The sequence below is a fragment of the Phoenix dactylifera genome, chromosome 14 (assembly GCF_009389715.1).
Source record: "Phoenix dactylifera cultivar Barhee BC4 chromosome 14, palm_55x_up_171113_PBpolish2nd_filt_p, whole genome shotgun sequence".
Classification (NCBI taxonomy): Eukaryota; Viridiplantae; Streptophyta; class Magnoliopsida; order Arecales; family Arecaceae; genus Phoenix; species Phoenix dactylifera.
In genome coordinates, this window is record NC_052405.1 from 2,113,823 (window position 1) to 2,139,024 (window position 25,202).

Sequence of the window (25,202 nt, forward strand, 5' to 3'; positions counted from 1 at the left end):
GGTGGGGTACGGTATTTGCTGATTTCGCCGACCAGCGAATCGGCTCACGTGGATTGGGAAGCGACCCAGCTGGATTCTGGTCACGTGCAGGAAGGACGAGAGAGGTTGGATATGGAGATGTTCTCATAGCTAGTTGTATCATTAGGAGTCTAGTAAATGTTGTTAGTTGTTTACAACGAGAGCAGCTCAGCTGTCTCTCTGCTGCTTCAATTGATGGGGCACAGCTCTATAAGTTGATGTCGTGTTAGCATTAGCAGGCATTAGCTATGTATTCTCACCTGCTATTTTGGTATGGCCATCGAGGATACTATCATCAGTTGATGTGTCATCATTTCATGAGCAATTTCTAACGAAATTGTGGTGCGTCACAACTTCGTTAGCAAGCATTTTAGGATCCGGAGGTCTTGTTTGATGAGACGTACTTCATGTTACTATTGCTATCTAAAACAATCTTTGAAACACTACTTCGTAGATTGATGTCCTTTATCCTTTTTTCTTAAATTAAGAAAGGTCAATTCATATCTTCTATCCTATATCTGGCCCATTTCTGAGAGTTGACTCAAATCAGATTCAAATACCTGCCTGCTTGCACAAATGGTAAGAGATGACACCATTGGAGCGTGTCATTTGAGCAAGTTCTCGGTGGTCGATTGTCTTTGACGCTCACAAGCCAATTATTCGGCTAGATGCATTTCTCAACTTGTTCTGATAGGACATCTCTGATTGTTATATAGCTTAACGAGCTGTGTGTCACATTTTCATCAGCAGACACAGGGAGGTAGGAACCCATAGCAAGTTTGATTTTCTTTTTTTTTTTTCAGAGTAGAGGAATAGAGGAACCTCTGGCAAGTTATGATCACAAATTTACGCAATTCTAATTTGCATAGCCACCCAACATGTTCAAGAGGCACCATCTAACAAGCGTTAGAAGCTTTAACATTATTATTCCAGTTAAGTGATATTCTCTGCCACTTTATCTCGTTAAAAAGGAGGCAGCTCTGGTTCTGTCCTCGTGACAGTAACATGAATCAGAGTAGATTCATATTCTTATGGTTGAGGGATAAGCAAGTGAATCACCCATGGTTTTCTAGATCTCTCATTTCCTATATGTTACATTGGAGGCACAATAGCTAGAGCATTTATCACGGAGCATCCATGAACTTGTATTCATTACCTCACAACTAGGCTGATCCATGAAGTTGAAATAAACAAGCTGCTTGGGCTAGTAATTCATGGCATCTTGTAAGTAAAATTGGGACGTTGTTTGTTCAAAACTTCAGTTCAAGCATACAATTGAAGCGATATCAGATGATAGCCTCTGGAATGTCAGCCAATTAGTCAGCTGGTCCTGCTGCTAAGAAGATAACATGTCTCTACAGGCAAGAAAATACGTCTCAACAACAGAACCCTGACAAGCAAACCTGCCCTTGCTTTGAACAAAGCTTCCATCCTTTTAAAACACGGGATGGTGTTTTGCTCACTGTCATCACGAGAAACCAATCAACCAACGTAAGCACCCAAGAATAAACATCTCCAGTTGCGACGTGTTCTGCCAGCCACAGTCATCCAATGTAGATTCTAAGCGCACTTCATTGTTCCTTTCACATCCCTCTGCATTTAATATGTGACATGTCCATGGAGCTTGTGCTCCATTAAACTCGGCCGTCAGCACAAAACATGAACCCACAAACAGAAATCTTTTTTCTTCTTTTTGAGCAAACACAAACAGAAATCTTACACATGAAGTAGAATCAGGAGGGGTAAAAGTCCCTCACGTTTATTCCAAAACATGGGCCAATGAAAAATTCATGAAGTAGATACATCTCTGCTCGAAACAGAGAAACTAAGCACATTGCAGGGTAATCGAACTAGTTTTTACCTCTTCCAGATGGCACACCACTCTAGCAGTAGCCAAAATGGAACAGCTCCTATATAGCTGCAAAGTATTCCTTGCTGAGTTTAGGGTCTGGCTTCATAGACTTCTCCCCAGGCTTCCATCCTGCAGGGCAGACCTCATCTGGGTTCTCTTGGACATATTGCAATGCCTGCAAACCACAGCAAGAGAGTAGTTTGAATTAATCTAGGCAAGTAGAGTTTCCAGCCTAGAACTAAACAGGGTTAAAGATCCAAGTAACAGGAGAGCTATCTGAAATATAAATTAACAGCCAGAAAAGGACGCTGCAAAATTTAGATTAATTTGATAGTTCTTGAATCAGCTACTGCTGAAACAAACTATATTTATCAGAGAACTATAGGTTAAATAGCAAGAAAAATGTGCGATTGTTAGCTTCAGAAGCAGCTCATTCGCCGGGCTAAAGATGAATTAGGCACTGCAAACTGATATGAGCGACCAAAGCATGAAAATATCTTGCCATAGAGAAGAATGAGAGCTTTGACTATTCTACTCTTGTTTTACCTGAAGGGTCCTCATGGTTTCATCAACACTCCGTCCAATGGCAAGATTGTTAATAGTAGAATGCTGAATCACTCCTTCCTTGTCAATGATGAACAGTCCTCGTAATGCAATTCCCTGTCGGATCATACATTCCGAAGTGAGTCAGTTAAGCATACAGCACCCTAAATCTGATTTACCAGGGGGCAGAAGATTGTTTTAAAAAGAACAATGATCACATGTAACGTGCATGTGAAAAGAAAAAGCAGCCAAGACCATTGTCTAAGACACGTGTTTTCCTGTCTCACACTATCAGATGGTCTACATTCCACTCCACTTGGGAGATATCCAGGGTTCAAACCCCAGTGGTGACATCCGCACCATGTTTCTTTATTAAAAACAAAAATTAGAAAAAGAAGAAGAAGCAGCAGCTACTAAAGACAAGTGCAGTGATACCTGATCATGAATCAAAACTCCATAAGATTTTGAAATTGACTTAGTAACATCAGAAATCAACGGATACTTCAGATCACCAAGTCCCCCTGACTTCCTGTCTGTTTGAACCCATGCAAGATGGGAGAACTACAAATTGAGAATGGTTAAGGTATTAGAAAACAATTCCACATTCCAGCAGAAAGAGGGCAACAATTATTAGAGCACAAACATATAGAAAGACTTCATATTAAATACCCATACAGCATAAGAACTGGTCAGTTGTCATGATATTCAACAACAAGCAAGAGAAAATGTCAGAAACAGTATGATCGTTGAACATAATTTTTGTTCATTCAAATGATTTTATTTATTTCTTTCAATTTCCTATTTCTTTTTTGACACTGATCTAAACCATAGTCAAAAAAATGGGAACTAAAAATTAATTGCTAGAAGCACAAGCATGCAATTCAGCAGAAAGTCGAAGATTATAGAAACATCAGATATGGAAGATTTCAATGTAAATTGAAAATCACATAGTTTGTCGAGATAATATGATGGTATAGAGAATATTGAAAGAATTCATATTTAAATATATGACAACAATTAGTTATGAAAATAGATCATGCACATAATTGTTAATGAATATCTAAACATTTCCAATACATAGGCTTGCTTGGACGACACATAGGAGCAGATAGAGAAATAGTTCAGAGTTTGGAAGGCAGAGGCAGTGGCTAAAAGGAAGAAAGAAGGTAGGTGTGGTGGCTGGATTGTGACGTGGTGGTGATAGAAGATGATGGTGCAAGCAGACAATAATAGGAGGTAGCAGAACTTTAGAAATGGTGGAGTGGTTGGGGAAAGAATATCAGCTGATCTTATCTTTAGCCCCCCCCCCCCCCCTCCTTCGGCCTCAAGAACATAAATGATATTGAGAGAATAAACAGGAGGCCATCTATGCAAATGCTTAGCAGATGACGGTCACCAGTTTTGGTTTGCACATCATGGTATCCAAAGGATAGTTCCTACGGGGCTGTCAGATGGAAAATTAACTTGTCAACAAAAATTCTGTTTGCTTGAGACTATATTGATTCTGTTTTGGCTATGATTTGCAGAGGGTTAACTGTTAACCACTCATCAGAAGGAGAAAAAAAGGAAGAGGATCAACCATCCTAAGAAGAAAGCCAACATAAGATCAAAAGCCACTTCCACTACAGAAGCAAACATTTTTTAAGGTAACAACGAAGAGAACCACTTACCACACTGTCAATTGAAACACCCAAAATTTCTGTATTCAGCTTCTCAAATTCTGAGTACCGATCACTGAAAGCAGTTATCTCTGTGGAAGCGCAAAAAGAAAATCAGGGACTAATCATTTAATGTTGAAATCACTTCCGATTCAAGATTCAGATTCACAAGCTAGCGAGCATGAAATTACCAGTTGGGCAAACAAATGTAAAATCCAGCGGGTAGAAAAACAAAATCACATACTTCTTCCCAATATAATCAGAGAGTTTCACCTGTAAGAATAAGCTAGTAATTATAATTATCCATATAATTTTTTTTTTTTTTGCGTGTGTGTGTGTGTGTGTGTGTGTGTGTGTGTGTGAGAGAGAGAGAGAGAGAGAGACTTGCTATCAGATAATGCTTGGAAAAAAAAATAGTAAAACCAAGTCAGTCACAAGAATCTTTGCTTGATAATCAAATTCATGTACGGCTAGTGCGAGTTGGAATTAGACCACTGCTGAAACAGAAATCACCATTTTTCAGACCTTTTTTTTTCCTTCCTTGGCACATCAGCTGGACCTAAACCAGCATTACCTCACTGCACTACTAATTTCACCTGGATTCTGCTAGAATGTTTTGGGTCAAGGTCCGAAATCACCATTTTTTCAGACTTTTTCTTTCCTTTCTTGGCACATCGGCCTGACCTAAACCAGCCTTACCTCACTGCACTACTAATTTTAGCTGGATTCTGCTAGAATGTTTTAGGTAATGTGACCAAAATGCAGTGTGGAATTAAAATCTTAAACCATGATTTTTTAACTTTCAAACAACACTTTATTAGTTCATTTCTTCACTTGAAGATTATATAAATTAAAACTTCAAACCTCTTATCTTCCAAAAATTCTCAATCAATCATTTCTTGGAATGGGAAGAGGAACTGTTTTGTAGATGATGTATTCGTGATGTTGTTTAGCATCATAACAAGTATCACTAATGATAAAAACAGAAGATAATATCAACACCAGAGATCTTAGGTAATTCTTAAAGCTGATACAGCATCTGTGGTACATAGCGGCTTTGGCAATTCTTCGTGCAATTTGATTTCATTAAAGACACTGACAGTTTCTAGCAGCAACTTGTACAGCCGCACACTCCATGAGAGCCTTTTAAGTGCAGAACCTTTAATCCAAAGTCAATAAGTGACTTTACACTTAGGTTAGCTACTGTTACGACTGCCATGATGCACCTGCGCAGGCATGTCTAACTCCAGCCAAATGCTTGCATGCAGACTCACATCTGCAGAAATGCAGAGGCACATCCAAACACGCATATGCTATGGTATTAAACTTAGCTTCAAGGCATCATAATTCACTGACAATACCTTCTACTATCTTCAAAGTTATTCTCGGATCAAGCAAGACTAGAGCAACAACTGCAAGTAATTCCATGCCTACCCAATGCAATAACACAAAAGATAATATTTTGACACCTCACACAAAGTCAGAGAGTAGGTGATGCATAAAACAGTTTTTTTTTTTTGAAGCTTACAGTTTTTGTTACACATTTCAAATTTTTTGAATAATTTATTTGCATCCTTTATAAGGAAACAAAATAATGATTAGACTATCTTGCAACCAAAGCTTTCATCTATGAAATAAGCCCATATTCTAAATTAGCTCTACCCAATTTCTTTTCATGTGCATAATATACAATTGAAACGGACTTGCTGCAAAAGCTTTATTTTTACTCAGAACTTTGAGAAGAGACCAAAACAAGCTTTGATGATATATGCAAATTGGGAAAAACACATGCACGAAACCTCCCTAGACCAACTAATGAAAAAAAAATTCTCACTGGAAGATTTTTTTTCTAGGAAGTTAATGCCTGGGTATATGATTTTTAGAAAAATGGTTTCTGCATATTTGGTTGACCATGTAAAAGTAGCACATTCCAAAATGACTTATGTTTCGTTAAACATTTATTTTAGGCTAGAAATTATGTAACATACATATTATGCCCTTAATAAAGGAAAAGATCTTACCCCATTCTATCAAAAAGCTTTAAGGCACTTTTGGAAAAAAAAATACTCCAATTTCTAGCCTGTGGGAAAGTCACTTTCCTATGTCCCATGGGTTTTTCTTTTCTTTAAAATGTGAGAATCTTATTCCCACAAAAAAGCTACTTTTTCATCTTTCTCCTTTGAAAACTCCAACTAAGCATAAGGCATTTCTCCATTTTTCCGTTGACCACACTCCCCTCTTCCCCCCCCCCCCCCTCTCTCCCGCGAACCAAATGAGTCCTAATTGTCATAGTTGTGGTTTCAAGTTTCTCATGTCTCCAGTACTTTCCAATCTCCAAACACATAAAATATGTCAACTACAACAGTTTGCACATTTTTTCCTTAATTGTTTCTTGAGATATTAACTCTTAGTAGGTTATCATTTTTTTCTGTAAATAAACTTTACTAGTCAGCATATGGATGACAAACAACCAGCTATGGATTTAAAAAACATAAATGGTGAATATGGCGAATAAGAAGGTATATGAGGATTCGACAATATTTTCTCCATGGTTAGGAAGAAAGTATTTCTGAATTCAAAATCATTAGGTATGACTATTAAAAAAACACTTGGAATCTCCCTGCTACATGAGCTATTACATGATCCTATCATTATGGCCATTTAAATCAAAATATGTTGGTATTTTGCACACAAGCATGCCAGCAACCTACCTTCTCAACTGAATGTTTTATCTTGTTGAATTGGGTTGTCAGGATATTGTTCAAGACAAATGGAAAAAAAGATCGTAATCTTCTCATTGAGGAAAACAGCTGAGTGTAACGTATTTTCTAATATAGAAAAATTTGCAGCATGTATTGCATCTTCTAATTAATACCTTGACAACAGTAGTCATGATATAAGAAGCATATACTGTCAAAGCCGGACTTTCCGGTATAAGGTCAGAAGAAGGAATAGCAAAATCAATTAAATGTGTATACCTTGATGAACTCCTGATCAAAGACTGCTTCAGCCTCAAAATCTGGTGCTGGATTTCCAACCAGCGGCAGCTCACTCTGCAACAATAATTAAATCGCTTAGTAAAGAAGGTTAAAAGACCCAAACACCAAAACAAAAGCATTCCCGGGAAGCAAAACAAGGGGACAAAATAATTATAAATATCTCAAGATACATGATATTTAATTAATAAACACAAGATTAGGAAAAAATCAGTTGCAGAAAAAAGAGAAAGAAAGAAAGAAATCACTAGAGCCAATGATCGAACCAAGAACAGAAAAACCCTAGATTGCGCAAGAAATTCGCCACCAACAACGAAATGCAATCAAAGCACAAGAAAATCCTGGAGTTTAGGGAACAACCCCGCTGACGGCATTCACGACGAAGCTTCTTCGGGAGGATCTAGGAGAGGAGACCATCGGAGCGGAGCGAGGGTGGAAGCTCTTCCGGAGGCCGTGGAAGTTCTTCGGGACGGGTAGGGTTTTGGGGAGAAGCCCCGGCGCGGGAGGCAAAGACGCTGTGGGAGTCAAGGTCTTGGAAGGAAAAACCCTAGGGTTCGAGGAGACGATGGATGGAACGGAGCAAGCCATGGCGGCGGAGCCCTCACTATCCTTCGCTCGCTTGTTCCTCGCGCTCTGCCTTTGGCTCTGGGAGTGGATAAGAGAGTTGAGGGAAGGGGGTCTGGGCTTTTAACTGGTGGTGGACCGGTGCCCTAGGTTTCCGAATTCCGAGTTGGACCGAACCGGACTAGACCGGGGATCTAGGTTGGGAGGGGTGGTTGGTACGCTAGTGCGAAGCGTTGTGGTATCTTGCTGGAACCGGCTAGCAGCCGATGGAGTGGGGCAGAGAGCATGTGTAGTATAAGTACAGCCAACAGAATCAAGAGCGATAATTTGACACAATAGTAAAAAAGAAACCTCCTGGTGTGTCCAGATAATCTTTCTAGAGTGCTGTACAGCATAGTAAGCGGCCCAGTCTGCGGTCCAAGTTCACTTATACTTGGCTGTGGACCGAGACAGTCAAGCGATTGTTCTGCTTGTGGCACGCGACTAACACAACAGTGATAATGTGTATATGGTAATATCTATTACCTAGTATCTATAAATTAAAATATAGAAATACCGCTTGGACACAAGCTATCCTCCAATAGAATGGGCGCCAAATTAGTGACATTAATGATATAAATTAATCATACAGAGACCAAATTAATACTGATTCTTCCATTCAAAATGAATCATTAATGATAAAAAGATTATCCTTCCTATCATTTCTCAAAAATAATTAATACCATGTACTCGCATTCAATATTGATGCCAAGAAGCATATCCTCTATTTTAAAGTAAGATGACAAGAACTTATTTCTTGTTTTATCTAAACTGTATTTCAGATATTGTGGGAATAAATGATCCAAACTTAGTTGTACATCGACTAGATAGCGGAGAGGTCTGTTTCTTAAATGGAAGGGGGCAACTCCTTTCTCTTCAGAGGCGTCTTTTAAAGGGCAAAACCGTGAGGAAAGCTTCGACCTGCTCCAAAACGGACAATACCTCTGAGGAAAAGCAGTCGCTTCCGCTGTCTGAGACCGGTGGGGACGAGGTCGAAAGCGGCAGATCCCCCCGTAGCGCTGGACGCGCAGGCCGGAGGCCGACCTCACTTTGACCTCAACAATGGTGTTTTCATTGAGAGCCCTTGACCCCGGCACAGACCCCTCCGCTGGCGGGGCTATGTTGTGGGAATAAAGGGTCCGAACTTAGTCCCACATCGACTAGATAACGAAGAGGTCTGTTCCTTAAATGGAGGAGGGCAACTCCTTTCTCTTCAGAGGCGTTTTTTAACGGGCAAAATCGTGAGGAAAGTTTCGATCTACTCCAAAACGGACAATACCTTTGAGGAGAAGCAGTTGCCTCCGCTGTCTAAGACCGGTGGGGACGAGGTCGGAAGGCGGCAGATCCTCCGTAGCGCTGGACGCGCGAGCCGGAGGCCGACCTCACCTTGACCTCAACACCAGGCAATTTCATATTTTCTAACATATTTTAATTAATATTTTATATTACATTATGTACTTCTATGTTACAATGAATATTCCCCATGAACTTCTAAATTGTTGCTTGCAAGTCTTTCAACCCCTTCTCATTTCTTTATCAGGCTGCATTTGGTTCAAGGATAAGCAAAACTAGAATAGGAATTGTCTAGTTTGCGATCATAGTGAATGCCATAATCTATTTTTACTTGTATACGATAATAATCTATATAAAAAAAAAAATCATCTGAGTAGTAGATAAACAGGCGATGTTTTTATTCCAGAAATAGCTTGTTATAACATTTTTGTCGCTTGGAATAGTTGTGCCTGGTTTCGGTTGCTGTGGTAGGTATATGTACTAAATCCAATCAAAAAACTACGAAATCTGAGACCAACACCTCATTTAGAAACCAAAAGATGACGCCCATTGGAGTCATTTTGGCAGGTTTGGTTGAGCTGCCGGGTCAACACAAGAAAAAAAAAAAAAAAGCTCTTATTGTGAGCCCGGGTTGCTATGCTCGACCGGCTCTTGCCATGCTGAAATGTGGTTACTCTGTTACTGCAGAGCTACAAACTTCAACTGCTTCACTCGAGTCTTGAAATTCGGGAGAAGTCCAGAAGTTTCTCGGCCTGGAAATCGTCCGACAAGGAAGAAGGACTGGAATTGACCCCCGAGGGCGGAGATAGCAACTAACCTGCACCCGCGGTGCATCTAAACCATGCTATCCCCGACCCGCGGAAAATCCCGCCGACTCACAGGCGCGCTTCTTCTATGATCCAACCCTTTTATCTTATCTGTTCTTTCTGGAATTGGCCTTAGAATATTTGGGTTTCCTTATTCCCATCGGCTCCTCACCTAGCTTTTTAATTACATATTCTCTCTCTCTAAATATTTTATTATTTCTATAAAAGAGATAGAATATATAAAAGACTTTTCAATGTGTCATCGTTGAGCGCCTATTTTTTTTAGAAAATTTATATAAAATACCTATTATGTCTCTGCTAAAGGAAAAACTCTAATTCCATTCTATCTAAAATGTTAAGGGCTTTTTTTAAAAATAAAAAATACCATAATTTTCAGTCTAGTGGGAATTAGACTTTCCAATTTTTCACATGAATTTTTCTTTCCCACAAAACATAAAATCTTATTTCTATAGAAAAACTAATTTTCCATCTATCTTCTTTAAAATCTTTAACAAAATACGAGACATTTCTCCATTTTTTTTGTTGTTGACCCCGCTTTCCTCCTCTCTTTCTGTAAATTAAACAAGCTCAAAAAGTATATATTTATTCTCTGGATCTTGTATCAATTATAATAATATGTACATCGATATATAGCTTAACAACATATCCAATAAGAAAAATGTATCAAACCTAACAGAAAAATATTAATCATATTTGGACTAGTACAAGTATAATGGTAAATACATTTAACATACTCCCTCAAACTCAAGATGGTAAAGTAGAATCCAGCTTGAATTTGTAAACCAAATCACGAAAGTGTCCATGTGAATTTGCTTTGGCAAGGAGTCGTATTGTACCATGAACGATATATTGGCACACGCGTAAAAAATTTTGCTGCGAGCAATTTGTATCCGATTGTCACGATAAAAAATAGTTCAAGAGAGTGAATATACGAAAGTATATATTTTTGCTCTATAGCTTGTATTATCAATTATAACAATACATACATCAATATATAACCTAACAATGTATCTAATAAGAAAAGTGTATCAAGCTAACACAAAAATTCCAATGTCATTTTGATTGGTACAGTAACATAATAGTAAATATACATAACAGTTTCTTCTAGAAAGCTTTGGTTTATTTTGTTTTTTAATGTTAACATTTTGGGAAATTCTATCCAATATATAGAACATGAACACCGGCTCGTAGGTGACCTTGAACTACTGTTCGTTATTTAGACAATACCCTAGGAAAACATTAGAAGTGAGGATTTGAAAACGTGGGATGTAAATGATATATGATGATGACAATGAAATTGTGAGAAAGGATAAAAAATAGTAGCATCAAAAGGGAATGAGTTTAGATGGTGTTGTATGAACAAAAACAAAGAAGTAAATGAATTGACTATCTCATCTACGGAAAAATAAATGAGTTGAAGACTATTAATTAACAAGGAGGCGATGTGAATAAGGAAATTAGGCAGCCATGATATGGTTAACAAGTACCATAGTGGACGATGTGTTATGCCATGCTAAATAATTGACACATATTGTTACAAAGATATGCCACTTGCTATGTTGGTATGGGCATGACATTTTAGCACGAGCTACACCTTAGTACATTAATATTGGTTCAGCCATCTCTTTGGTGCTATGCTTCTACTTGATATAACTAACTTATTTTCCTCATATCAATTCAGACATTCATGATACGTAAGTATAAAGAAAGGTGGCCGACGCCCTTCTATGGTTGGTGGAAAATTTCTTTCATTAGTTGTTGGGCAATTTTCTCTTATATTGTTAGCTAGAGCAGAGGAAGCTGAATATAGATTGGGGTATGTAAGCAAGAATATGCAGTGATCCAGGTATTAAGGATTTCAATGCTCAAGCAAAATTATATGACATTATTCTTCTCCTTCTCGTTTTCTTAATTAACACAACTGTAAAACATGCATGCCTTTTGGTCATTCTATTGACAATATCATGAATGCGTAACCCGTAGATGGTTATGCATGAAGACCTTCTACAGGAGGTTAGGAAATAAGAGGCTTTGAAATAGGAATGGTGCAAGCATATGGGATTTGAACAAAATGAGGAAGTTGCATGAGTCACAAAGGCATGCGGACTGAGACCAAATGGCAGGAAAAGTAGAATCTCGTGACACCTCTAAGGTGCGTTGAGGCCAAAGAAGGCTGCTGCACGGGCCTACATGATTCTATTCATCAATGTGCTGACACAGGGCTTGGGTGCGAAAGATTGATTGATCTTTCTCCGTGACGCCGCCCATCGGATTGTGCTCCATATAGGTCTCAAAGCACTCATGCATTTTCATTCATCTACCTGCATAGATTTTAAAGTAACCCTCGCATGATAATATCCAATGGTGGATTCGTGCGAGGGAAACTGATATATTGAAAACAAGATTAAGCAGTGCTGGTCGTGTTTGTGTATGAGTCAAGTGGGAAGCCATCCTCAAAATTTTCAAAAATGGGACAAGACACAAATGAGCTTGTGGAATGGATGTCTGAAAGGCAAGATAAAAAAGTTTTGGTTATGTATGTTCTCCAAAAAATTGATCTAAGGCAAACATGACCGTAGACTAGGTTGCATCCTACACTGTGTAGCACTCTGGAGAGGTACTTTGGCCACATCGAGGGGGGGGGGGGAGGGGGGGGTGGCGTCCCTCGCACCTGAGCCATATTATAGTCTCTGATTAAGAGATGGTTGAAGGGTACACGGGTTAGCAACTTTTCTAAAAACAAAGGGGACGCAGAATGCTAGAAATAGCATGCATGTTTACGTGCAACGTGAAATATTATTATTTTGTAATAGACCTCGAGGCTTAATTTCTCAGAAGAAAATAGCAGAACACCTATTGCATACCACTAAGTTCTGATCAGTTTATTTAAGCATCTCATGTGGCATCCAAAAATGCTACTGAAATTTTTTCGCAAGTGACTAAATACATTCCCTTAAGGTCATGGGTAAGGTCCTGCCTCCATTGGACCGAGCTTTTGTTAGATGGCTTGCTCATGGTGTTCAAAGGCTTCATGGTTTTGCCCCAAGGAATCCTCGTGCTATGAAGCCGCCTGATGACATTTTTGGCTGGCTGGGTCTGGACATGGATGACCCAGATCATCTAGCTCACTTGGTTGAGTAGGATGTCATTTTCTTTTTTCTTTCTTTATTGTTCGTTTCAAGTGATTATAATCTAATCAAGAGCCATTACTAAAACTTGAGTGAATTTTGTGGAAGAAGACAGTGATATCATTCCCAGTGTAGAGCATAAAATAGTGTAGCTAGATATGCATTATAATTCCTGTAATTTGTACCAATCTCTCAATATGGATTGAGCTTGTGATGATTCTGCTTGGCCTGTATATTTTGCTGCAGGATGCTGTAAATAGTCTGTGCTGAACACTGGCCTTTGCCTGACTCTGCTGGAAGCTGGACTTGCCTTCTGCAGACTTAATTCGGAGTTCAGTCGTTTGACTTGGTGTTCAGAATTAGGCCATGTTCGCTTCCTGACCAACTTGCTGATTGCTGAATGCGAGAAACCTTCGAACTTGATTCAGCACAGGAGTCGGAAAGCCCCATCTGCTAACCAGTAAACAGATGGGGACGAGAGCAGCATACCCTCGCTTACCAACAGTAGCCAGAAGATGGTAGGTCGGCCGTCCCTTGAGGTGGTCCAAAGATTTATCGATTTGTTCGCAGGCTATGATGCACTCTGATGCTCAGGTGGTCCTCAGATCCTGCAAACTGTTTGCGAGCTCTGCAACAGTATATTTGGGTGCTACAGAGAATCAGAGGCCGGATGGTAACCTTGTGACTGGAAATATGTGCTGGGGGTTTCATGCATTGATCTGTTTTCACTGTAACAGTAATGACTAAGATTGATGCAGCAAAGTTGTTTCAGGTGCTCCTCGTTGCTCGCCATGGATGACAGGTGATAGCAGGGGTGTCAGAATGCCTGTGATTTCAGATGGCATATGGGTGCAGCTATCCTCGCCACCTTTCCCATTTGGAATAACCCACTTCTCAATTACTACCCTCAAAACCCATCTGACCATCAGCCATTATGGAAAATTACTGCAGTAACATAATTATCAAACGGCGATGCTTCATTTCTTTGCTTGCTTTGCATAATGTTGGAAGTTCTCTTAAACCCTTTTTGAAGGATACCCCCATTTTTTTTTCTTCTTCTTCTTCTTCTTCTTTTATGATAAATGCGGCATTCATATAGCTCTAACATGAGTATATCCTACCAAGCCAAAAAAAATAAAAAATACAAGCATGGGGTAAAAATGTCGATATTGTTTAGATGAACTCCCCGGAATGCTGGGCTACAAATGATGTGACCCAGTCTGCTGCTCTGTTCGCCTCTCGGAACACATGTGCAGTCCGAAAGAAGGTAAACTTTCGGGCTAGAATCAGTGGGTGGCTATTCCCATATCCTTCTTTGACCTCCACACGATAACTCACAGGGGTTGCCCAGGAATCGCATATTGGCAAATTATATTCTACACCACATGGCTGTGCATTATCCCAATCACCTCGTCATCTTTTTTTAGGTTCCCATATGTATGATTGGCTCATAGGAAGGAGACGTAGCAATCAGAACCGAGCTGATAATGATCGCAAATGGATCATGGTTATCTTTAATTGGCTAGAGCGAGTGCTGCACTCAGGGCTTGTTGATCCATGTCAAGTGCCCTCACATTGTTTCCAATTTCAATCAAGTGACATCAATAAAGTGTTTCTACTTGTGAAAGACATTGCATTTGATAAGGAAGTTCTGGAGGATTTTATCTATGATGTCATAATTAAATATTTCAAAAACTCACGCTCTCCGAACGTTGGTGGCCCCCATCATCCGAAACCAGATGATATTCCCTTGGGTTAGGTGGGTCCCACTTCATCGTGCATCCAGGTGGTTCTCAGTCCTGCCCATCCACGGAAGAGGCGGCTCGTGGTGGCTGTTGGAGACGAAACAGCCAAACCCGGATCGCTTTACAGGGGGTCACCGGTCACGTGTCCCAGAATCAGGACACGTCGTCGCACCCCAAGGGACGTGGAGGCGCTACTTGCTCGCCCTGTTTTGGGAAGCCGCTCCTCCCACTCGCAGCGCGCCCGCCAAATCCTACGGCTATCGCTCCTCGCCCGCTACCGCCTCTCCCTCTCTCAAAAAATCGCGAGGAGACGACGGCCCAAAAGCGCGCGCATCGCCGATTCGAACGAGAGCCAGCTGTCAGTATTAGGTCACCGCTCCTCGCACATTGGCCGGACAAACGACGTTATAAAGAAAAAAAAAACTAAAAAAAAAAATCTCTTTCTCTGTGAGTCTTTTATACCGACAAGACTCGTTGCGTGACCGGCACAGGCACGCGGGCAAGGCGATCGCAGCTGTCCGTTTATTAGAGCTGTCATCCTCGAAAGAATCCTTTGACCTGCGCCGGGACCGTAAACGATATAATAACGGCCGTTGTAATATTTACTTTGCGTATTGCATATTATTAATAGGAAGTCAAAATAAAAACTAATTTCATGCTGTTATTTTGTGCAAAGATCATTAATAACTATTATTTTTATCATAATAGTAGATAATTGTGAGGAATATATCTATTTATTTAGAGTATTGTTATAATTGAATCTACGGTAACATCATTAATCTCTCCCTCTATAATATATAGATCTTTGTAAGAATTATTTTTTTTTGTTGTAATGGTGAAATTGTTGTTTATTTTTTTTGTTAGTAAAATTTATTTAGTTAGTAAAAAATTAGTTATTTTGAAAATTTAAATTCAGCAATATTTTTGTTGAGTAAATAATACAACATCAATTGTCAAATATATTGAGCTTATTGTAATAGTATAGCGGTCATATCATAATGGTTATTTAGATATCTTTTATTAGTTAGTTTCTATACAACAAAATGATACTTTAACCGTGGTTCCTTTGAATAGTTGGATGGTTGTTATCTGTCTTAATGGTATTATTTTTTATTAGCAAAATTTATTTGATTAGTAAAAAAAAATTGTTATTTTGAAAATTTAAATTCAGCAAAATTATTTTTTTGAGTAAATAATAAGGCATTAATTGTCAAATAGATGCTGTTATATCATCTATATTGAGCTTATTGTAATGGTATAGTGGTCATATTATGGTTATTTAGCTATTTTTTATTAGTTATTTTTTACAATAAAATAATATTTGAACCGTACTCCCCTTTGAATATTAGATGGCCGTTATCTGTCTTAACGGCGTTTCTTTTATACCGTTAAGAGGCCGTTATTTTATGCCAATGGGGTTCGACTGGTGACGCTAATACAAGTTCTTTTTCCTATGTAAGAACTACAAAGAATGGCTTGTCATTAATTTCTTATTTTCTTTTTGTTTTATTATGTATATATATATTTAATTCCACTCACGCCTTCCCTCCATATCTATCCTGAAGTCCGAACTATAATTTCCCTCTCTTCCCTCGTTTTCTGCTCTCCGCTTTTTTAACCCTCGCTCTCCGCCTCCAGGCCCCCCCCAAACTCCCAGATCCCAAATCCGCCCAAACCCTAGCCTCCGCCGCTCCTCCTGCTGCCGATTCCCGCTGGCGAGCCCCCCGGCTCCACGATCGCCCCCGATCCGCCGCGCCCTTCTGACCTCCCCTTGAATCGAGGGTTTTGGCCTAGGATTTCGCCTCCGCCACCGATCGTTCGGTGCTGTACTGCGAGATCGACGTCCGTTTCGCTGGATTTCGGCGCCGATTTCGTCCCCCGGGGCGGGCGTGATGACTGGAGGCCGAGCGTTGGGGAACCGGTCGGCGCAGCAGCAGGCGGGGCAGATCTTCCAGCCGCTGAAGCGCCACCTGCCATTCCCCTCGGTGAGGCCGCCGTTCGTCGCACCCGATGAGTACCACCGGTTCTCCGCCGCCGACTGCCGCCCGATCGCCGACGATGTCGCCGATGCCCTAGTTGTTAAGACACCCGTGAGTTTCGTGTGGAGGCTTGTCGGTTTTCTCTTTGTTCGAAATGGAACACTGTTCACTATATCGGTGTCCTGATCGCGCTTTTAGTGCTCTTGATTTCTATTTTCCCCGCTTTTGGTTTCATCGCATGCTAAAATTGTTTGTTTTCTTGACATATTTCTTGCCTTTTAGGATATTTTAGAGTGGTCGAATTGGGGTGCGAGCGTTATGTTATGTTGTATTGAAGTATTTTGCTTTATAGATCCATATCGTTTTATGTTGCTGCTGCAGGGGTAGTTGAAATGCTCCTTTTATTTTAAAGACCAGATTTATTTGGGAATATTAAATACTGAAGCTCTGGGCGGTACTCTTTGCAATTGTTGCATCAAAGCAGTAAATAGTTTATTTTGTTCAGAGGTAAATTGCATTTTGTGAGAGCATGAATGATAGCTTGTGCAATTAGTTTGTGCCATTTGAGTTTTTGAGATGCTATTGTAAAGCTTTAGAGTTGACATCATCAAAATCGGCAGATCTTTCTATGGAAAGTTGACATGCTGCATGATCCAAAAATTCACTTCCAACTCGTCTGTTTATGTTATCTAGTTAGTATTTATGATACTTGCCTCTTTTGAAAGAATTGCAGTTTTTATGAAATATCTTAGCATGGATGCTTGAAGCATGAAGAGAGTGATAAGTGTTGCCGTGGGCTTCTGGTATGGATCTACTATATGAATCGAACAACAATTTCTCTTCTTTCTACTGTTTTGTGAGGAGCAAGTGCATGGAAAACCTAGACTTATCTACAACTTTTTTGCATCTTGCGGGTGCTGTATCATTACATTTTTAGATTTTGTAAACTCAAGCCGCTTCAAAGCTTTAATTTATGTCTTCTGGATTAAATTCAGCATTTAGTTCCTTGTTTAAATGCAGAATGCGCTGCTTTCTTTCTCTTTTTGGGAGAGAGAGAGATGCATGTTGCCATTTTCTATCTCAAGATTGGGAAATTGCTTCATTAGGTAGCAAAGTGAGGATCTTTTGGATAGTTGCCTTAGCAATACAATTTGTTCATGTCGAATGCTATATGTTTTGATCCATTTTGAGAAGAGGAGCTTTTAATTTTAAAGAGGCTCAAGGACGGTTAAATGTTGGATGAGGATTTTGAGAAAGGAACAATGAAGATTGCATTCACTAAGCATATGCCTCTCGTTAAAAATGAGTGTCTTGATTTTTGATAAGATGGACCAAAAAGCTCCAAACTAGTTGCTTCAGTTTGAGCTCCCCTATGGCGCGAAGAAATGGAAGATCCGGCCGAATATATCTTCGAGCGCATCAAGATCCCTCGATACTACTCGCCCAAGATGAAGGAACTCTTAGAAAGGTCGGGCTACGACCTTTCTAATCGATCGAGCCTCCCCAGGGTAGCACAGTCTTTAGCAACCGTCCATCAACTCGCTGGTTGTAGGGCCTTTGTAAGAGATAATCATTTTGATTTTTTAATATTTTGCTCAAATTCTTGCTACGTTTAATTCTTTTCTTGTTTTGATCATCCACAAGTGCTTGTGAAGAGTTCAAATCATGTTCTTGTCAATTCTAACTAGTGGTGAGTATTTACCTACCAACTGTCAATCAGCAATTTCCAAAATTTGTTTATGGATTTCCTTTCGGGTCATTTGTGTACTTTTCCTCCATTGATAAATATTCTAGCGTGAGGTCACATCTGGTGAGATAATTTCACCAAATGTATCTGTTTATATTAATGCTGAAGGTTTCATTGTGAATGTGATGTCTAATCATGACAAACATCTACTTCTCTCTCTTTTCTTCTTCACTACTTCTTTGCTTTGCTTCCGTACCATTTTCCAAGAAATTGTTCCCAATATCAAATTTATCATGCCCGCTCTCTCTACTTAATGCCCTCTGTCTTTTTCTTCACTATTTTTGGATGGCAATGCATACTGTGCTGAACATCTTAAGCCATTTGCTGAATCATGTTTGACATTGTGGAACATGTGAGGACAAAGTGCATTTTTTAGTGTTTTCATATTGTGGTAATTTGTTACCTTATGCTGTGGATGTATCTGACTCTCTCCACCACTGATTACATGCATAGTTTTGTAGATGGTTCAAACTAGAAGCATAAATGGTGGATTTAACAGCAATATATGGAGTAATGGACTGTTGTCTGCTGATAATTCTGACAGGAAAATATAAAGGTCAAAAGGATATTTAAGAAAAGTTTGGATTAGCATGCGGGTATGGGAAATATAAGAAAAGATTAGGACTAAAAATTAGAAAATGTAAGAGAGAGGGAGACAAGGATTGATAATAAGGGATGAGGGGCAAATGGTGATTTACCAAGATGGAGGGAGGTATTTGTTATATCAGATCTATTTGTCAAAGTACGAGAAAGAGGCAAAAAAAATAGGGGATGAGATGCTAAAAGTGGAAAAGAGGGGGGATGGAAGAGATTAGAAAAGAGAGACTAGGCAGCTGAAATCATTGTTTGTTTTCAAAATTGATGTGTTGGCACACACATGGAACTCATTGTGCTTAAAGTTAGGCACTTCGTTGTGTTGAACATCTGCATGTATATTCTTTCTGTGTATTCACTGTTTTTGGTTATCTGATATTTTAATGGTTTGAATGCTGAAGTTGATAGCTTAATAACCTGTGCATCAATAAGTCTGCCCCTATGTCCTCTTTCACGCATTTAGTAAGTCATGCTCTGTGTGTATGATTCGGGAGCCCATCATATGTGACTTGGTGTAGCCTACTGCAAGTGGTTCCAACCACTGATGTATTGATCTTAAGCCAAGTTTAATATTTGAGTCATCAGATACAAAATGATCTGATTGCACCTGTTTTTGAAATTGGAATTCTTATGACTTGTTGACTGATTTGGTTGGGAACCATGAAGTTCAAATCATGGGTTTTATATCTTTTTTTAAATCTCGAGAGAAAGATTAGGCACTAACCCTTATCACTTTCACAAATCATGACTTGTATATCATCACCTGAAATTATAAAAATCAGTTTTGATGGGACTGATATATACTTTAGACTTCTATTGGTGGGACTGAAATCATGACTTGTACATCTGTCCAGGCCTTTTGCATTCTTCATTCTTTTCTATTCAATAAAGATCAGCCTCGACAACCTCTTATCATCTTTCGAATCTGGATCATAGTCTGCTAGTTTAATTTCTTTAAAAAAAGTTGCTTTGTTGATACCGCTTTTTTGCTTCACATCATTTTCATCTATTTTATGCTTGTCATCTATGGAATTTGTGCTTTGTGCGGCATTGTGTTCTTCCTTTAATTTGCAATGTCTTTTTACTAGGTGCTCATCATCCTTTTCATAAATGTCTTGTTTATTTTTATATCATTAAACCCAACGGCTAATTTTGGCTTGTAGATGCATGGCATTGCCTATTTGGGTAAATCTCTTTTGCTTGACAAGATGAAAAGAAGACTTTGTTGATCTGGACCCTTTCAACATGTCAACTCCGGGGTTCTTAGCTTTTTGAATGATCGCATTGCATAAAGGGATAATAAAATCAATGTTATGGTAATTTGTTGACAATGACATCGCTATGCCACCATTTCATCATAGTATACAACCATGTCTTTAACATTTATAATATTTCCAAGATCTTTCTTTCCTTTGGATTCAATCCTTTCTTGCTGTCTCACTGTGATGAACAAAAGAGAGATTTGTAACTATGCTTTTGTGAATCTCACTTCTAGGAAGATAATAAGAATGTCTGAACCATGCAGTTGGCCAACTTGGAAGTCACCACCTGAAAGCACTTTAAAGTTGCCCCAAGTTTAAAAGTTCTAATATATTTGGTATTTAAAGATCTTGAATAAAAGATAGCTTGGCCTCTGCAACATGAAAATTTGAGTTATTTTGTGTAGCAAATGCGAGTGCCAACACCAGCAAAGAAGATTTTTATTTGGTTCTATTTATAGGGTTTTCAAGATAACTTTTGAGAGCTAGGGGGCCTGAGTCCCAATGTGTACAGGTATGTCGCAAGCATGTATTTCAATGCCAATCCAATACTTTAGAATGTTTATTTCCTTTTTGATCATTATACTATCTTAAAAGTTTATACTCCCTAATTTCACGTGACATGACATTATTAAACTGCGGTGGATCCTTAGCATATGTTAAGATGTTTCAAACTTGTCTTCTTTATTAATGCAGTTCTTTAGTCTGTTTTCTGAGTAGCATCATAATGTTGGTAATCATATTTCACTGAAAATGGCATTCCATATTTAGTTGAAGAGAAAGCCTGACCAAGAAGACAATGAAGCTGCTGAATCAAGTGAGTGGACAACCAGCCCTGGATATGCTGAGGCAGTTACCAGTCCTCTCCTCACACCTGTATCAGGAAAAGGAGGTAGGACCTATGGCAGGTCCAAGGCTGCGAAGAACAGTAAATCTGGACCTCAGACCCCCATGTCAAATGCTTGTGAGTGATCCTCTTTCCAATCCTGTCGTTGCTATATGCCTGCACTGATCCCCTGACTAACAATTCATTGATTCCCCTGCAAGTGCTCTTACATGATGGGTGCATTAGTTATCACACTACTCTTTAACTAAATCTATTAAGTTTTATGGTGATAAATTTTGCTTTAGGAAGCTTTTGTTTGCTTGTAATTAAGTTCTGCTATAATCAAGTATCATTATGGGTTCTTGCAGGTTCCCCATCTGGCAATCCTCTCACTCCAGTGGGTACCTGCCGTTATGACAGCTCTCTAGGTGATTGAAGTGGCGGTTAATCAGAAGTTCCTTCTTTTTTCCCCAAATTACAAAAAGCTTGAAACTCAGGGTCTCTATAGAATATAAACTTTCAAAAATTCAGCAGTTTTAAAACTGAAGAAAAATTGATTTGAGGTTTCACTTGCATGTGCTGCTGACAATTATTACCTGTTGTCTTTTCTAGGACTCCTAACAAAAAAGTTTATCAATTTACTCAAGCATGCACAGGATGGCATCCTTGATTTGAATAAAGCTGCAGAAACATTGGAGGTGAGCTGATGACCTCGCATTTATTTCGCTCTCCTTTTTATCTAGACTCAGCGAAATGTTTCTGATTATATAGGTCCAAAAGAGAAGGATATATGACATTACAAATGTCCTTGAAGGGATTGGACTGATAGAGAAGAAACTTAAGAACAGAATCCGTTGGAAGTAATTAACCATTTCTATTTTTGCATCTTGATGTTTATTTTACTTTTTACTTCTCTTGCAAACTGCTAAAATATCCGAGAACACAGAATACCTTAATTTGATAAGAAACTATTTGACAGGGGAGTAGATGACTTGAGGCCAGGAGAGCTTGATGATGATGTTTCAAATTTACAGGTATCATGCACAGATGCATTTTCATGCTAACAACAAAAAGCATTATTTATAGCCTGCACATGTTTAATCCAGTGAGCCTTTAGCAAATTTGCGTAATATCAAAATATATAACTTAATTTGAATTCTTTTTTTTCTTTTTCTTTTTGCCTTTTCTCCAGGCAGAAGTTGAAAATCTGAGCTTGCAGGAGCGCAGCCTGGATGAGCGAATAAGGTTGGTTGCTGGTCAGACCGCTACATTATAGTTAGTAATAGTTTTTACCAAGTTGTCTAATGCTTTTATGTTTTTTACAGTGAAATGCGAGAAAGACTAAGAGAGCTTACAGAGGATGAAAATAATCAAAAGTAAGTGCGGACTTATATTCAAGTGCACATGCGAAGCATGCCATTTTTCCATCTCTCAGTCATTTTTTATTGTCATCTATGTGTTTAGGTGGCTTTATGTGACTGAAGATGACATCAAAGGCGTGCCCTGCTTTCAGGTTTGTTAACTGGCTTGTAGAAAGTAATTTGATGTTATCTGGCCTGTCAGTAATTTGAACATTAGCACTAGCTGTTAGCTGCTTATAGGAACCAAACGTGACAGTTGATATCTTCTTTTATATGCAGAATGAAACCTTGATAGCAATTAAAGCCCCTCATGGTACCACCCTGGAAGTTCCAGATCCCGACGAGGTGAGATTAGGCAAGAACTGTAAAGCAGTTTAATTTACATAGGTCATACTTTGTGCATTTGAATGGCTCATAAATTTTGATCCCTCTGCTTGCAGGCTGGTGAATACCCCCATAGGAGATACAGAATTGTCCTAAGAAGTACCATGGGTCCAATAGATGTTTACCTTGTTAGGTATTGTTCCCCTTCCAATTAATACTTGAGGATGGTTAACCTTGTTTAATCTGGCATTCGAAGTTCGAACTGTCCCACCTAAAAGTTGTAGAGAATCCTGAAATTCAAAGTTGAATTATGCCATGTTCTTGATATATATTCTACCATAGGTTTCTGACTTTTTAATTTTTCAATGCTCTTAGTCAATTTGAGGAGAAGTTTGAGGAGATGAGTGGTGTTGAGACACCCCCAAGGATCCCACCTACATCACATTCGGCATTTGTTGAGAACTCTACAGTGGAAGTGGTTACAGAAGAGAGCAGGGGGAAGGAAATGGCACCTAATGTTCAAGACAATCAAAGGATGAGTTCTGATCCAAATGCCTCACAAGATTTTGTTGGTGGGATGATGAAGATTGTTCCTTCAGATGTTGATGTAAGTTCATTCTTTGTATGTACAGATAGTGATGGTCTTAGTAAGCATTCAGATAAGGAAAAGTGAAACACCATCAATCAATGATGTTATACAATGCATAGATAAAATGTGATCATAAACCCAAAGAAGGCCATCATTTTAGGATTGACTTTTTGTGGATCCTATGTTACTATCTGTTCTTAGGCCAAAATACTGATATAGAAATTTCTTATTACACATGGTTTTAGTTAATGGAGACTACCCTGGCCTGGATAACATGCATCCAGTTATGATCTCTGCTCCATTATTTGAGATATCTTTACATCTAAGATTTTTAACATGAACAAATTGTTAGTTGTCTAGTTGTGAATTTTTCTCCTTTTTTTTTCCTGCCTTTTGATGTTCAGCCTGTTAATGAATGATATTGCAATGATGTAAAGGATTTCTGTATCTTATATTGAGATCCTCCATGAGTATCATGATGGGGATGAAAATGTCATCGATCTGGGAGAATAAAGAAACTCGTTAGCTGCAGCTGCTTTGAGAATGTTTGACTTGGATAAGACTTTTATCTATAGAAGAAGTGAATCTGGTCCTATATCTTATTTATCCTCAAGGTGTTCTTAAAAACAGAAAAAGCAATCTCAAAACTGCTCTGTTTGATATTTTGCTTGTACAGTCTGATTATCATCACTGATCAATATCTGCTTTCGGTATCCTTAGCTACAATGCCTGTTGTTGGAACTGCATCGTACCTCACAATATGTTTAAGGGATTATACAGGATGTGTGCATTCTGAGAATTCTCTATTTCGTTTTGCAGACTGATGCTGACTACTGGCTTCTATCTGACGCTGGAGTTAGCATTACAGATATGTGGAAGACAGCACGTATCCTTCTCACTTTTTTGGTTCTTATTGTGTCCTCGTCTTTGTTTATCCCGGATCAAATATTGTAACTCCTTAAACTCCAACTGCAGCTGAGGTTCAGTGGGACGCAATGGGCAAGTTTAATCCAGAGGATTTCATTTCTAGCAACGTTAGCACTCCTCAGCCAGAAACTCCACCATCTGGTGTTATCAATGTCCCTTCCAATACAAACTCCACTCAGGGATGAATATGAAATCAAGCAAGTAAAATTCAGAAACTCAGGTCGGTACCTTTTTCCACTGAGGCAATCATGTTCAAGGTCACTGAAATGACCTTCTAGCTGGGAATTTCGATAAAAAATAGACCTTCTGGCTGGGAATTATCATCATTCTGGGCGGCCAACCTAGTGTTTCGCAGGAGAGGTTGTTGCAAGAGAAAGCTGTCAGTTGCCTTAAAAGAACAGCTACCGTCCATATGTACAGTTGAGTAACATGTCTTATTACATAGGCCAGGCATGAATCCTAGTCTTCCCCTTTCTAAATCCTTTGTCATGCCCCAACATATCAATCGTTCTCATAGCCACAGGTTCGGATGAAGCAGACATGAGAATTATGTTTAATTTCTCCCATGTATGTACTTTATTATATTTCCTACATGTACAAGATGCTATGCATTTTTTTTTCCCAGTTATAACTCCTCAAGATAAAAGTTTGGGCAGCCCTTCTGTTTTGCTAATCCGAGCTTTAATTTGGTATAATCGTCATGATGGATATGACCCATCTAAAGCATAACCATGAGACTGCTGTATATGATGTTCAAACCAACTTTGCGTATAATGATTCTTTTAGTGATGCACGGGTGTCCATATTTCTGTGAATTATTAACAGGGACCGTCTGAATTCTCAGCTGTATCAAAAGACGTCTTTACAGAGATGCAAGTCACTGCCAATCTGAAGATTTGGTGATATTGTATAGACAATTGAAAGCCTGGGCTT

The 25,202-nt window shown here is 39.0% G+C and overlaps 2 protein-coding genes across 2 annotated transcripts; one reads left to right on the forward strand and one right to left on the reverse strand.

The window, feature by feature from the left end:
* Nucleotides 1–1,678: 1,678 nt before the first annotated feature.
* LOC103714272 (2-Cys peroxiredoxin BAS1, chloroplastic) lies at nucleotides 1,679–7,736 on the reverse strand. The gene is made up of 7 exons (XM_008801464.4): nucleotides 7,428–7,736; nucleotides 7,050–7,124; nucleotides 4,263–4,344; nucleotides 4,084–4,163; nucleotides 2,849–2,974; nucleotides 2,417–2,530; nucleotides 1,679–2,045 (listed from the first exon to the last, which is right to left on the reverse strand). The coding sequence occupies exons 1-7, from the start codon at nucleotides 7,653–7,655 to the stop codon at nucleotides 1,929–1,931; spliced, it is 822 nt and encodes a 273-aa protein (XP_008799686.1). The 5' UTR covers nucleotides 7,656–7,736; the 3' UTR covers nucleotides 1,679–1,928.
* An 8,475-nt stretch (nucleotides 7,737–16,211) lies between these two features.
* Nucleotides 16,212–24,936, forward strand: LOC103714269 (transcription factor E2FB-like). The gene is made up of 14 exons (XM_017844561.3): nucleotides 16,212–16,753; nucleotides 21,014–21,206; nucleotides 21,437–21,496; nucleotides 21,681–21,766; nucleotides 21,840–21,928; nucleotides 22,048–22,102; nucleotides 22,261–22,313; nucleotides 22,394–22,444; nucleotides 22,533–22,581; nucleotides 22,709–22,774; nucleotides 22,870–22,946; nucleotides 23,129–23,360; nucleotides 24,162–24,228; nucleotides 24,318–24,936. Exons 1-14 carry the CDS (start codon nucleotides 16,556–16,558, stop codon nucleotides 24,452–24,454), a joined length of 1,413 nt encoding a protein of 470 aa, XP_017700050.1. The 5' UTR covers nucleotides 16,212–16,555; the 3' UTR covers nucleotides 24,455–24,936.
* The last annotated feature ends 266 nt before the right edge of the window (nucleotides 24,937–25,202 follow it).